The sequence below is a fragment of the Equus asinus genome, chromosome 21 (assembly GCF_041296235.1).
Source record: "Equus asinus isolate D_3611 breed Donkey chromosome 21, EquAss-T2T_v2, whole genome shotgun sequence".
In the NCBI taxonomy this organism is placed as follows: Eukaryota; Metazoa; Chordata; class Mammalia; order Perissodactyla; family Equidae; genus Equus; species Equus asinus.
Genome location: NC_091810.1, coordinates 46,413,592 through 46,429,680, shown reverse-complemented (window position 1 = coordinate 46,429,680; position 16,089 = coordinate 46,413,592). Strand labels below are relative to the sequence as shown.

Here is a 16,089-nt window from a genome sequence, read left to right as displayed (position 1 = left end):
GAGGACATAACAATTATAAATATATATGCACCCAACACAGGAGCACCTAAGTATGTAGACCAACTATCAACAAAACTAAAAGGAGGCATCAACAACAATACAACAGCAGTAGGGGACCTCAACACTCCACTAACACCAACGGACAGATCATCCGGACAGAAAGTCAACAAGGAAATTGTAGAATTAAATGAAAAACTACACCAGATGGACTTAATAGATCACTCCATCCAAAAACAGCAGGTTACATGTTCTTCTCAAGTGTGCATGGAACATTCTCAAGGATAGACCATATAGTGGGAAACAAAGCAAGCCTCAATAAATTTAAGAGGACTGAAATAATATCAAGCATCTTTTCCGACCATAATGCTATGAAACTAGAAATCAATTATAAGAATAAAGCTGGGAAAGGGGCAAAGATGTGGGGATTAAACAACATGCTACTGGGGCCAGCCTGGTGGCGCAGCAGTTAGGTTTGCACATTCTGCTTCTCGGCGGCCTAGGGTTCACTGGTTCGGATCGCGGGTGTGGACATGGCATCACTTAGCACACCATGCTGTAGTAAGCATCCCACACATAAAAAAAGTACAGGAAGATGGGCACGGATGTTAGCTCAAGGCCAGGCTTCTGCAGCAAAAAGAGGAGGACTGGCAGTAGTTAGCTCAGGGCTAATCTTCCTCAAAAAAAAACAAAACAAAACAAATAACATGCCACTGAACAACCAATGGATCACTGAAGAAATCAAAGAAGAAATCACATTATCTGGAGACAAATGAAAATGAAAACACACCATACCAACTCACTTGGGATACAGCAAAAGCAGTCCTAAGAGGGAAATTCATTGCAATACAGGCTCACCTCAATCAATCTCAAACTACACCTAACAGAATTAGAAAAAGAAGAACAAAGCCCAAAGTCAGTGGAAGGAGGGAAATAACAAAAGAGCAGAAATAAATGAAATCGAAACAAAAAAGACAGTAGAAAGGATCAATGAAACAAGAGCTGCTTCTTTGAGAAAAGAAACAAAATTGACAAACTCTTAGCCAGGCTCACTAAGGAAAAAAGAGAGAGGGGCCAGCCCCATGGCTGAGTGGTTAAGTTCGCATGCTCTGCTTTGGGGGCACCAAGGGTTTCGCTGGTTCAGATCCTGGGCGTGGACATGGCACTACTCATCAAGCCACGCTGAGGCGGCATCCCACATGCCACAACTAGAAGGACCCACAACTAAAAAAATACACAACTATGTACTGGGGGCTTCGGGGAGAAAGAGGAAAAAAAAATCTGAAAAGAAAAAAGAGAGAAGATTTAAATAAAATCAGAAATGAAAGAGAAGAAATTACAATGAATAACACAGAAAACTATATGCCAACAAATTGGACAACCTAGAAGAAACAGATAAATTCTTAGGCTTTTACAACCTCCCAAAACTGAACCAAGAAGAAACAGAGAATCTAAATGGACCAATCACAAGTAAAGAGATTGAAACAGTAATCAAAAACTTTCCCCAAAATAAAAGTCCAGGACCAGATCCCATCTCTGGAGAATTCTACCAAACATTCAAAGAAGATTTAAGACTATCCTTCTCAAACTATTCCAGAAAATTAAGGAAGATGGAGCACTTCCTAACACATTCTATGAAGCCAACATCACCCTGATCCCAAAACCAGACAAGGACAACACAAAGAAGGAAAACTACAGGCCAATATCACTGATGAACACAGACGCAATAATCCTTAACAAAATATTGGCAAATTGAATACAGCAACACATTAAAAATTTCATACACCATGATCAAGTGGGATTTATACCAGGAACACAGGGGTAGTGCATCACCTGCAAGTCAATCAATATGATACACGACATTAACAAAATGAAGAACAAAAACCGAATGATCATCTCAATAGACGCAGAGCAAGCATTCGATAAGATCCAACAGCCATTTATGATAAAAACTCACAACAAAATGGGTATAGAAGGAAAGGACATCAACATAATAAAGGCCACATATGACAAACCCACAGCCAACATCATAGTCAATGGGGAAAAACTGAAAGCCATCCCTATGAGAACAGGAACAAGACAAGCGTGTCCACTCTCACCACTCTTATTCAACACAGTACTGGAGGTTTTGGCCAGAGCAGTTAGGAAAGAAGAAATAAAAGGAATCCAAATGGCAATGAAGAAGTGAAACACTTGCTGTTTGCAGACGACATTATCTTATATATAGAAAACCCTCAAAAAAATCCTCGGAAAGCTACTAGCAGTAATCAACAATTACAGCAAAGTTGGAGGCTACAAAATCAACTTACATAACTTATATGCCAACAATGAACTAACAGAAAGACAACTCAAGAACACAATCTCATTCACAATCTCAGCATGAGAATAACATACCTGGGAATAAATTTAACTAAAGAAGTGAATGACCTACACAAGACTTTCCTGAAAGAAACTGATGAAGACATAAAGAGATGGAAAGACATTCCATGCACAGGATTGGAAGGATAAACATAGTTAAAATGTCCATACTACCTAAAACAACCTACAGATTCAATGCAATCCCAATCAGAATCCCAATGACATTCTTCACAGAAATAGAACAAAGAATCCTAAAATTCATATCAGGTAACAAAAGACCTCGAATTGCCAAAGCAATCCTGAGAAAAAATAACAAAGCTGGAGGCACCACAATCCCTGACTTCAAGATATACTACAAAGCTATTGTAATCAAAACAGCATGGTACTGGTACAAAAAGAGGCACACAGATCAATGGAACAGAACTGAAAACCCAGAAATACAACCACGCATCTAGGGACAACTAATCTTCGACAAAGCAGACAAGAACATACAATGGGGAAAGGAAAGTCTCTTCAATAAATGGTGCTGGGAAAACTGGACAGTCACATGTAAAATAATGAAAATAGACCATTCTTTTTCACCATTCACCAAAATAAACTCAAAATGGATCAAAGACCTAAAGCCGAGACCTGAAACCATAAGACTTCTAGAAGAAAATATAGGCAGTACACTCTTTGACATCAGTCTTAAAAGGATTTGCTCAGAACTATGTCTTCTCAGACAAGGGAAACAACAGAAAGAACAAACAACTGGGACTTCATCAGACTAAAGAGCTTCTACAAGGCAAGGGAAAAGAGGATTGAAACAAAAACACAACCCACCAACTGGGAAAAAATATTTGCAAATCATATATCTGACAAAGGATTAATCTCCATAATACATAAAGAACACACAAAACTAAACAACAAAAAAATCAAAGAACTCGATCAAAAGATGGGCAGGGGATACTCTCCCAAGAAGATATACAGATGGCCAACAGGGACATGAAAAGATGTTCATCACCGCTATGCATCAGGGAAATGCAAATCAAAACTACACCAAGATATCACCTTACACCTGTTAGAATGGCTAAAATAACCAAGACAAAAAATAACAAATGTTGGAGAGGTGGAGAAAAAGGAACCCTCATACGCTGGTGGGAATGCAAACTGGTGCAGCCACTATGGAAAACAGTATGGAGACTTCTCAAAAGATTAAAAATAGAAATACCATATGACTGAGTCATCCCACTACTGGGTTTCTATCCAAAGAACTTGAAATCAGCAATTCAAAGAGACTCATGCACCCCTATGTTCATTGCCGCATTATTCACAATAGCCAAGACGTGGAAGCAACCTAAGTGTCCATCGACTGATGAATGAATAAAGAAGATACGGTATATATACAATGGAAACTACTCAGTCATAAAAAAGGATAAAATCGTCCCATTCACAGCAACATGGATGGACTATGACAGTATTATGTTAAGTGAAATAAGCCAGATAGAGAAAGTCACTCTGTATGACTCCACTCATATGTGGAAGATAAACAAACAAGTGGACAAAGAGAACAGACTAGTGGTTACCAGGGGGAAGGGAGATCGGGGGTGGGCACAAAGGGTGAAGTGGAGCACCTATAATATGACTTACAAATAATAATGTACAACTGAAATTTCACAAGGTTGTAAACTATCATAACCTCAATAAAAGAAATGGAAATGGTCTTTAAACATATGGAAACATGTGCAAATTTACTCATTTTAAGAGAAATGAAAATTAAAACTACACTGAAATATCAGCTTGGAAAACATTCCAAAGTTTGACAACATACTCTATGGCGAGGCTGTAGTTAAGCAGGTAAAGCATAATGACACAACCCCAATGAAAGAGAAGCTGGCAAGTTTCTCACTTCCCCTAGAAGATTCCCACTTCTGGGAATCTATCCCAAAGATATGCTGCTAAAAATACAAAAAGACATATGTACAAAGCCATTCAATGCAGCACTATTTGTAATACCAAGACTGGAAATAACCCAAATGTCTATCGGTAAGGAACTGGCTGAATAAAATATGTTGTATACATTCAGTACTATATAGTGGTAAGAAGAAATGAGAAAGATTTTTACATACTGATGTGGAATAATCTCTAGTATATATTAAGTAAAACAGCAAACTACAGAGCAGTTTTCATTATATCTCTACTTTTTGTATAAGAAGGATATGAACATGAATATATATGTACATTTTTTTAATATTTTTTAAATGAATAGAAGAATAAAAAGTAGTAAAACTAGTTATGTATATGGAGAAGAATAAAAAGGATGAATACTATCAGGTTGAATGTAGGAATGCTGTTATATAATTTTGACTTTGTAACTCTGTAGATATTTTATACAATTTAGAAATATATTTAAATCAAAAGAAAAATTCTAAAAATTAAAAATGAACTGAAACAAATTGCCTAACTGTTGGTGGAAAAAGCATAAAGAAAACGGAATTCCTTTAAGTCATATTAAAATATTTTGACTGCAAACCCCAGTGGAATATATTTAAAGGCAAAAACCAGAAAGGTCTTAAACTGCACACTGTTATCCTGTTGATACTTAGAATACTGGCATTGTTATTTTGAAAAAATTATATAAATATTGTAGGATAGAAACAATAAGTCATGATGATATTAACATAATTACAAAACAACATATTTCCAAAAGAAAAGACACACGAGCATAGAATCAAAGTAGTAAAACCCTTGTAAATTTAAATTAAAATTGTGAATACCAGACAAAGCCATCTGATTTTCTTTTCTCTTCAAAAGATTTGTATTTGTTAGCTATGTCTATGGAGAAGACCTAGAAGAAAACGATAACCTAGTATCAGTGAGCACCCCAGCACCCAGAAAGTGGTCTCTAAATATTATTAAAAAAAAAGTGCTACTCAGAGAAATGGCAGATTGCAAGTTTGGGACAGAAAACGTGCACAAGGTAACAGGGAATGTTTCCAGATCAGAAAGCAAGGATTAGAACTGTCAAAGATACATGATATTACATCAAAAGAACACAGGAACCAATCCGAAAGAACTCTCACTGCTCTAGAATGGGGCAATTTGATGATCAAATGAATGATGACAGCAACAGATTCAAAGTCATCAAATACATACACATAATATTTTTACATCCCTAAGTTAATAATATTTAAAATAAAACAAATCGACTTCCTAAATGACAGAGTACACCTCAGTGACTCCACTCTTCCAGAAAAGCTGCAAAATACTGGCTAAATGATGAAAATCAACCACTTCAATGTTCTGAAATTAAATGAAGGCACGAACAAACTGAAAAGCTCTATTCAAGACAAGCTACTGAACCTTTGTTAGAACAGTGGTGTTGTGGCATTTTAAGTTGGAGCTATTCCCATCCTTCATCCCTTCCCAGTTCAAAATAGAAAATTTTAGAATTGAAAATACAATAACCAAAAAACCCCCCAAAACCCTCCATGGATAAGTTCTACAGCAGAATGGGTAGGACAGAGAAAAGAATTACTAAAGTTGAAGAAAGAGCAATAGAAAACACCCAATTTAAACAACAGATAGAAAACATCTTTTAAAAAAATGAAAAAAGCCTCACTGAGCTGTGGAACAATAACAAAAGATCTAACGGTGGTGTCAGCAGAGTCCCAGAGAAAAGACAGAGAACAGGACTGAAAAAGTACTTGAAGAAATAATGGCTGAAAATTTTGCAAAAGACATAAGTCTATGGATTCAAGAAGCTAAGAAAACCCCAAACAAGATAAACTCAACGAAATCTGTGCAAAGATACACCAGAGTCAAACTTCTGAAAACTAAAGGCAAAGAAAGTCTTGACAGCGGCAAGAGAAACAATACCTCCCTTGAGAGGGTTGGAGGAAGAGGGGATTCCAATGACAGCAGTTTTCTCATCAGGCACCAGAGAGGTCAGAAGGCACAATACTTTTCAAGAGATGAAAGAAAAAAACTTTCTACTCAGAATTCTGTATCTAGCAAAAATATCCTTCAATAATGAATGGGGAAATCAAGACACAGATGAAGGGCAACTAAGAAATTTTACCACCAGCAGACCTATCCTAAAAAAATGGCTAAAGGAAATTCTATAAATAGAAATGAAACGACAGAAGGAATCTTGGAAAATCAGGAAGGAACAAAGGACAAAGGAAAGAGTAAAAATACTGAAAATAGAATACATTTTTCTTCTCCTCCTGAGTTTTCTAAATTATGTTTAAAAGCTGAAGGAAAAACGTTAACAATGAGTGATGTGGTTCTCAAAGTATGTAGAGGAAATATTTAAGACAACTGTATTATAAATAAGATAAAGAGATAAAAGTAAGCAAAGTTCTACACTTCACTCAAACTAATAAAATGATGACATGAGCAGACTGTGAAAAGTTATGCATATATAATGTAATACCTAGAGCAACCACTAAAAAGCTATATAAAGAGAGATACTCAAAAACACTATAGACAAATCAAAACAGAATTCTAAAATATTGTTTAAATAACCCAGAGGAGGGCAGGGGGAAAAAAAAAAAAAGAAACAAAAAACAGGGAAAACTAATGACGAAAATAGCACACTTGAGCCTTATCAATAATTACATTAAGTGTAAATGGTCTAAATACACCAGTTATAAGGCTGAAATTCTTTTAAATGATTATGTACTGTAACGAAGTTTACTTCAAATATAATGATATAGGTAGGCTGAAAGTAAAAGAATGAAAAAGATATACCATGCAAACATTAACCAAAAGAAAGCAGAATAGGTAAATCCCTAGAGACAGAAAGTAGATTAGTGGTTGCCAGAGCTGGATGGAGCAAGAAAGGACTGCTAATAGTTTCCTTTTGGGAGTGATGAAAATGTTCTGGAATTAGGTAATAGTGATGGTCACACAACTTTGCAAACATACTAAAAACCACTAAATTGTGTACTCTAAGGGGCGAATTTTATGGTATGTGAATTCTATCTCAAAAAAAGAAAAGTACCTCAATAAAGTTGTTTTTAAAAAACTTCAATGGTAAAAAAAATCATTATTAATTAAAAAGAAAATAATATAATTACTAAATGAGCCAAAGACATGGAAGACATTGTATTGAAGAGGACATAGGGATGGCAAGTAAGCACCTGTTCAACATCACCAGCCATTGGGGAAATGCAAATTAAGACCAGGACAAACTCTCATTACACACCAATCAGAGTGAGTTAAATAAATATAGTGACAATACCAACTGATGTAGAGGATGTGAAGAAACTAGATCCCTTTTACACTGCTGGTGAGCGCGTAAAATGGAACAGCCACTCTGGAAAGTAGTTTGGCAGTTTCTTTATTAAACATATGATCCAGCAATTGTGCTCCTGACCATTTATCCTAGAAAAATGAAATCTCATGTCTATGATTGTTTACAGCAGCTTTATTTGTAACAGTCAAAAACTGGAAGCAACTGAGCCAGCCCTGATGGCCTAGTGGTTAAAGTTTGGCGTGCTCTGCTTCAGCAGCCTGGATTCAGTTCCTAGGAGCAGAACCACACCACTCATCCATCAGGAGCCACGCTGTGGCAGTGGCTCACACAGAAGAACTAGAAGGACTGCAACTAGAATATACAACTATGTACTGGGGCTTTGGGGAGGGGGAAAAAAAAACTAGAAGCAAGCAAAATTTACTACAATAGATGAATGGTTAACTGAACTGTAGTACATCCATGGAATACTACTCAGCAATAAAAGGGAACAAACTATTGACATATGCAAGAATTTGAAGGCATCTTAAAGGGCATTATTTTGAGTGAAAAAAACCAATCTCAAAAAGGAACATACTATGTGATTCTATTTATGTAACACTCTTGAAATGACAAAATTATAGAGATGGATGGCTGTCTGGGGTTAGGGAAAGCTAGGCAAAAGAGGGGTAGGTGTAACTATGAAGGAGTAGTAAAAAGGAGCTCTTTGCAATGATGGACTAGTTCTGTATACTGACTGAGGTGGTGGTTACAGGAATCCATGTGATAAAATGACATGCAACTACATACACTTTATACATATGTCAATTTCCTGGCTTTTACATTGTAAAATGTAATGAGATAAAACTAATGGCAGAAACTGGGTGAAGGGTATATGGAACCTGTCAGTATTATCTTTGCAACTTCCTATGAATCTATAATTATTTCAAAATAACTCTAAAGTAACTATCAAAATTAAAATGTTATTTTTTTTAAAAAAAGAAATCTGTCCATAAAAGTTATTCCTTTTTTTAGCAAACATTATGAGTACCCCCTCGTGCCAGGGTCTCGGCCAGGAACAGAGAAAGATAACTCATGTCTTCAAAGAGCTTCCCACTTAGCAGCAGAAAGACACGTCAGACAATATAACACCAGAAAGAAATATATTCTGCACTCCAAAGAAGAAATTCTGCTTGGCAAAACCAGTACCTACCTGCATCAAGCTGCTGCTCCCCGTTCATTTCCACAGCACATGGGTTATCTCCTCCCCACACAAAGGACTGGCCTTATGGTTCTGCTATGATCTGAAGGTTACTTGCAGGTCTCAAGCATCTGTTTAATGGGCATCCAAGGGTCCAAACGGAAGTGCTGAAAAAATCAAGGACAGATCAACAACCTTAAGCTCAAGTGTGTTTACTCATTCATAAGACATGGCATTCTAGTGAGCTGAGAGCAGAGAAAACAAAAACACACTGTCAAAATAGATGGGATTAGAGAAAACTGACACCTTTTCTAATTTTGAAGAGAGAGTGTGTGTGTGTGAGTGTGTACAGAGCATGCTATCAAAATCTTGAGAACATAGCTAAAAATCACAAAAAACTAACATGTATGAATCACTACTCTTTAAACTTAGATTATAATACCTAACACTATGATTCCTATCCACAAAAACTCCAATTCCTAATGAATCCCTGGGGGAAAGAAGTTAGCTTTCAATGCTGTCTCACCCAATGATTAAGATTCATGATACAGTATATTACTTTATCTAGGTTTCCACTCTATTTATCTAGAATATTACGCAGAACCAAAAAGTATCAACTGTATTAGTCTACAATTACACTTATAAAGAGAACCCCTCCAAAATAAACTCTGAATCCATTTATTCTTTCCTTAAAATGGCTTTATTGTAATATAATTCACATGCCAAAATTTCCCATTTTAAGTGCCCAATCCAATAATTTTTAGTAAACTTACAGAGCTGTGTAAACTATCACTATAATCCAATTTTAGATTGGATTTCCATCATGCCAAACAGAATTTTTTCCCATTTGTAGTTCCTTCCCGTTCCAGCCCTAGTCTGAGGCAACCACTAACCTGCTTTCTGTCTCTAGAGATTTTGCCTTTTCTGGACATTTCACATAAATGGAATAATACAATATGTGGCCTTTTGCATGAGGCTTCTTTTACTTTGTATGTCTTTGAGGGTTCATCCATGTTGCTATTTATTCTTGCTTTACATACACGTAAAACAATCTCAGATATTGCCTTTATAGTGCCTAATAGGTTAGAAAGAGTAAATGAAAAGGGAACAGGAGCTGCTACAGGAAGGCCTGCTGTGTACTAACTGCAAGGGCAACAATACAGAGAACTGTGAAGTGGGGTGGGCATGCAAGAGTCACAGCTGTAAGAGTGACAGTCCACAGAACCAAGCAACTCTACGCCTCTCAAAAAGATTCTGAGTGTGTATTAGAGACTTCAGCAATCTATTCTCATTAAAAAACTTTAAACACTAAACAAAAGATAGTTTAAATTTTAATATACTCCTTGAAAAGGTATAAGCTAGGTAAAGTACAACAGTGTCAGATGGGTAATAGGGATACCCAGATTCTAGTTCCAGCTCTACTGATAACTAACTATGTAATCTTATAGAGAACACCTATTATGTCAATTGTTTTAAACTATAAAATGAGTGGAAGATCTTTTTCAGATTTTAAAATTACATTTCATAATGAGCATAGAGAAAGTCTTAAAAACTTAAAATTATGGCTATCTCATTTGACATAACTGCCAGTTATCCCAAATTGTATCATACAACATAAGCACTGGAGCCCATGGTTTCACAGATAAGAACTGAACAGAAACTTGGTAGTGAGATGTAAAGCCTCTAAACATGCTCTCTTCTCTCAGTTTACTTTTCTTCTCAAGCCCAAAACATTCAAACTGTACTATTCCACAGCCTAATTCATTCACTCCCCATATTTATCAAACACCAGCTCATTACCATCCAGTTTTCTAGGGGATGAGGGTAAAGCAATCGAGAGAGACATGGTTCCTGCTTTCATGAAGTTTATTTTCAACAGAGAGGAGACACATTAAGCCAACTTTAATTATTTAAAGTGCTATGAAAGAAAAGTAGTGGGTGCTAAGATAGAATATAATGGCAGACCTAACCTAAACTGAGACGTCACTGACACAGTCCCTGACAAAAATGGTATTTAAGCTGAGACTAAGGGGGAAATAGCAGCTAAGCCTAAAGAGGAAAAAAGGAGAGAGTAGTCCAGGCCCAGGGAGCAGAACATACAAAGGCTCTAAGGTGGGAAGGAAGTGAAAGAAGGCCCCTGTGACTGGAGCATGGGAACCACAGCATAAGGTGCACACAAGAAAACCGGACAGGAAGAGAAGGAATAACAGCAGTGACCATTTATCAAGGATATGCTGTGTGCTGGGCACTGTTTCAAGCACACAAACATATTAACCCATGCAATACCCCCAACAACTCCACAAGGTGAGAGTCATCATAATGAGGAGACAGGCACAGAACAAGTGCTTCACCTGCCCAGGGTCCCACAGTTAGGAAGTAGCAGAACCAGGTTTCAAACCAAGCAAAGTGTCTAGATTCCATGTTTTCAAACACTCTACTGTACTGACTCTCAAAGGGAAGTAGCCAAGAGTTTTTTTAAGCAGAGAAAGGAAATGATTAAATCTGTGTTTTAAAAAAGATCACTGTAGGGGCTGGCCCCATGGCCGAGTGGTTAAGTTCACGTGCTCCACTGCAGGCGGCCCAGTGTTTCGTTGGTTCGAATCCTGGGTGCGGACATGGCACTGCTCATCAAACCACGCTGAGGCAGCGTCCCACATGCCACAACTGGAAGGACCCACAACGAAGAATATACAACTATGTACCGGGGGGCTTTGGGGAGAAAAAGGAAAAAAATAAAATCTTTAAAAAAAAAAAAAAAAAAAGATCACTGTGGGGGCCAGCCCTGTGGCCGAGTGGTTAAAGTTCCACACACTCCACTTCGGTGGCCCAGGTTCGTGGGTTTGGATCCCAGGTACGGACCTACTCCACTCATCTGCCAAACTGTGGAGGTATCTCATGTACAAAGTAGAGGAAGAGTGGGACAGCTGTTAGCTCAGGGCTAATCTTGATGTTAGCTCAGGGCAATGGATGTTAGCTCAGAGAGAATCTTCCTCACCGAAAAAAAAAAGATCACTCTGGACCCAAATAGAGAAATCATAAAGGAATGTCAGCAAAGACAATGTAAAAGTATAAAATTTCTACATGGCAAAGGACAGCATAAACAAAACTCAAAGCCAAACGAGATGGGTGAAAATAAAAATTCCCAACATATAAGATAATGGGTTAATTTCCATATATGTACAAGTTCCTGTAATTCAACAAGAAAAAAAAGAAACAAAAAATGAGCAAAATATACAATTAATCCACATTTTAAAAAATCAGAGTTAACACATAAAAATGTGCTCAATTTCATTAGTAGTGAGGAAAATAAGAATTTTTAATTATTTACTATATTTTTCACCTTTCAGATGGGTAAAATTTTTTAAACTAAAAATATCCAGTGTTGGTAAGGAAGTGGAAGAACGGGAGAACTTGAGAGTATTTAGTATCACCTTTCTGGAGCTATTTAATGGTAAATAATTTAATCTATACAGATTTAAAAGACAAACTCTTTGAGCAGTATTTCTACTTTTATGAATATTTCATACACAAAACATGTATGGAAGGCTTCATAAGCAATGATATTTGCTGTAGTATTATCTACAACAGTTAGAAACCAGAGACAGCCTATATGTCCACAAAATGGGAATGAAACGGCAACACAGATTATGATATACTTATAGAAGGAAATACCCTACAATCATTAGAAGAATTTAGGTGGATCCATAATAGCACATGGGAATGTTTTCTATATTGCTGAGTGTAAAAAGCAAGTGAAGGACAATTTATAGTAACTTTTAAAAATCCTGTGTCTTTGTTTACTTGGCTATGTGACTTTTTACAAATGACTTATTTGTGCCACTGGCATCATTTGTAAAAGGGGGTATGAGTACTGTTCCTACCTCATATAACTGCTATAGGTAAGTGAGATAATCCATGAAGAGCACTTAGCATAGAGCTGGCTACATAGTAAATGCTGAGTTAATGTTAACTGTTACGCAATGTTGACAGATTCAAGTTCCTGTGGCACTGACTTAGTGGATCATCTCTACATACAAAGTCTGCACACTTCATTATGGGTGTGTGTAACACAGTGAGTGCTAAATATCTGTTGGGGCACTAGGCTTTGGAGGTGTCATCTACTGCTTATGTCCATAAACTTTTGGAACACACCAATGTATTCTGTGCAGAGTGCCACATACTGCAAAATAATAATAATAATAATAATAATAATAATAATAAATGCAGCATCGAAGCCAAAGAAACAAGGGTTGGAGAAATGAAAGTCTTATGTAGCTGAAAGCTAAGGCTGTGCCATTGTGTCAATCTTACCACCTCACTTAGATTTTAACCAATGAACAATTAGTTTATCATCTTAATAGAATGATGAGAAATAAACTGATGAAGTCTTTTGCTGGGGAACATCTGTCACATCTCTCTCTTTATTGCTAGCCTGTAGTGTTTTTTATGCAGTGAGGAAAAAAGAGTAAAATATCCAGGAGCTTAGAATATGGAAATTTTATTCACTTTTCATTTACTTCCTTTTATTTCATTTATTTTCTATTCATATTAAATTGTTTTACTGTCTTCATTTAGTTTATCATTGATTTTGGTATTATAATTTCCCTTGTGGTGACCAGAATACATTAAGAGTTATTTATTTAAATAAGTTCTCATGAACTAATTGATCTGGACCTTGCTCATCTTACTCAGAATATTTCAGTGAACTAAATGAGAGCATAGATATTTACATGGGGTTCTAATAAGACATACTGAAGACAGTATGAGCCATGCTAAAATTTGAAACACTTCTAATAGCTATAAATAACAATTTTAAAAGCAAAAGCTAATTGGACAAAACAAGCTTTTGATGTCAAACACGAAAAAAAATAAAACCAAAATGAAACTCAGGCAGAATGAAACTGAACTGAATCCCCTATTTCATTTTTAGAGATACATCAATGTAAAAGAAAACCACCATGGAATAACTACCTTTAAACAGATCTTTTAAAAGGTCTAAAAGTCATCTGCATAACACAAAGCTACATGGTGCTTCCTCTTATCTCATTTTAGTTTACACATGCAGTCCATGCTCTAAGTCATACTACATGGCTGCAAGTTAATGCACTTTGTTTTCAAGGCTAAGATAAAACACTGAGTAAGAGCATTACACAGGAAAATTGCAATAATTCAAGACAGATTCTGTAGGATGGATCCTCAGCCAAATGATTTAACACGTTTGACATAAATAACTTCTAAAGCACTTAGGAAGAACGACAGGAAGTCACTGTGGCTCTAAAGTTATGTACCCACTATCTATGGCGGTTCCATGAAAATACTTTAATTCAATAAATATTTATCAGACAGTTAAAAGGAAAATTCCTATTGAAATGTTTGAACTTGTACTCCTACCCCTCAATTAAACAGATGGAAGTCCAGTAATAATGTCAAGTATGCAGTTAAATATGGTAAACAGAAACAATTCAGCAAATGAGATGCTCCATTTTGGGCAGACATGCAAAGCTAACCCTGCCCCTGATAGTAAATGCTAGTGGTAGAGTCACTATACCTTTTTTTTTTTTTTTGAGGTGATAACGTTTTACAACATTGTAAAATTTCAGGTGTACATTATTATTTATGAGTATTCTGTATAGACTGTATCGTGCTCACCACCAACAGTCTCATTTTTATCCGTCACCACATATATGTGCCTCGTTACCCCTTTCACCCACCCTCCAATTCCCTTCCTCTCTAGTAACCACTAATTTGTTCTCTTTGTCCATGTGTTTATCTTCCATATATGAGTGAAATCATGCGGTATTTGTCTTTCTCTGTCTGGCTTATTTCACTTTAACATAATATCCTCAAGACCTATCCATGTTGTTGCAAATGGGACAATTTTGTCTTTTTTATGGCTGAGTAGTATTCCATTGTGTATATATACCACATCTTCTTTATCCATTCATCCGTCAATGGGCACTTGGGTTGCTTCAATGTCTTGGCTATTGTGAATAACGTTGTAATGAACATAGGGGTGAATAAGTGTCTTTGAATTGTTGATTTCAAGTTCTTTGGATAAATACCCAGTAGTGGGATAGCTGGGTCATATGGTATTTTTAAATTTTTTGAGAAATCTCCATACTGTTTTCCATAGTGGCCGCACCAGTTTGCATTCCCACCAGCAGTGTTTGAGGGTTCCTTTTTTACCACATCCTCTTCAACATTTGTTATTTTTTGTCTAAGTAATTATAGTCATTCTAACAGGTGTAAGGTGATATCTCAGTGTAGTTTTGATGTGCTTTTCCCTAATGATTAGCGATGTTGAATATCTTTTCATTTGCCTATTGGCCATCTGTATATCTTCTTTGGAAAAATGTCTGTTCGTATTCTCTGCCCTTTTTTTTTCTTTAAGGATTGTCACCTGGGCTAACAACTGTTGCTAATTTTTTTTTTCTGCTTTATTTCCCAACCTCCCCCCGCCCCCGACCCCCAGTACATAGTTGTATATCTTAGTTGCAGGTCCTTCTAGTTGTGGGATGTGGGACGCCGCCTCAACATGGCCTGACGAGCGGTGTCATGTCCATGCCCAGGATCCGAACCCTGGGCCGCCACAGTGGAGCACGCAAACTTAACCACTCAGCCATGGAGCCAGCCCCTGTGCCCATTTTTTGACCAGGTTGGTTTTTGTTATTGTTGTTGTCTGAATTGTATGAGTTCTTTACATATTTTGGAGATTAACCCCTTGTCGAACATATGATTTGCAAATATTTTCTCCCAGTTGGTGGGGTTGTCTTTTTGTTTTGTTCACAGTTCCCTTTGCCTTCCAAAAGCTCTTTAGTTTGATATAGTCCCATTTGTTTATTTTTTGTTTCCCATGGCCGGGTGGACATGGAATTCGAAAAGATGCTGCTAAGACCAATGTCGAAGAGTGCACTGCTTATATTTTTTCTAGGAGTTTTATGGTTTTATGTCTTACCTTCAAATCTTTAATTCATTTTGAGTTAATTTTATGTGTATGTTGTAAATTAAGAAAGGTCTACTTTCATTCTTTTGCATGTGGCTGTCCAGTTTTCCCAACACCGTTTACTGAAGAGACTTTCCTTTCTCCATTGCATGTTCTTGACTCCTTTGTCAAAGAAAAGCTGTCCATAGATGTGTGGTTTTGTTTCTGGGCTTTCAGTGCTGTTCCAGTGATCTCTGTTCTGTTTTTAAGCCAGTAACATGCTGCTTTGATTACCATAGCTTTGCAGCATATTTTGAAGCCCAAGACTGTGATGCCTCCAGCTTTGTTCTTTTTTCTCAGGACTGCCTTCACTATTCGGGGTCTTTTGTGTTC

At 36.8% G+C, this 16,089-nt stretch overlaps 1 protein-coding gene across 4 annotated transcripts in view; it reads right to left on the bottom strand.

Moving 5' to 3' along the window:
- The window catches only part of SFMBT1 (Scm like with four mbt domains 1), a 141,543-nt gene that overhangs the window by 61,044 nt on the left and 64,410 nt on the right, over window positions 1–16,089 (bottom strand). For 3 of the 4 annotated variants that reach the window (XM_014826594.3, XM_070492756.1, XM_044754339.2), the window contains one exon: window positions 8,787–8,941. The exons of the other annotated variant lie outside the window; for it this stretch is intronic. In XM_014826594.3, the coding sequence (XP_014682080.3) occupies window positions 8,787–8,814 (28 nt within the window). In that variant the 5' untranslated portion in view covers window positions 8,815–8,941. The remainder of the gene's footprint in view (window positions 1–8,786; window positions 8,942–16,089) is intronic. 4 annotated transcript variants of the gene reach the window in all.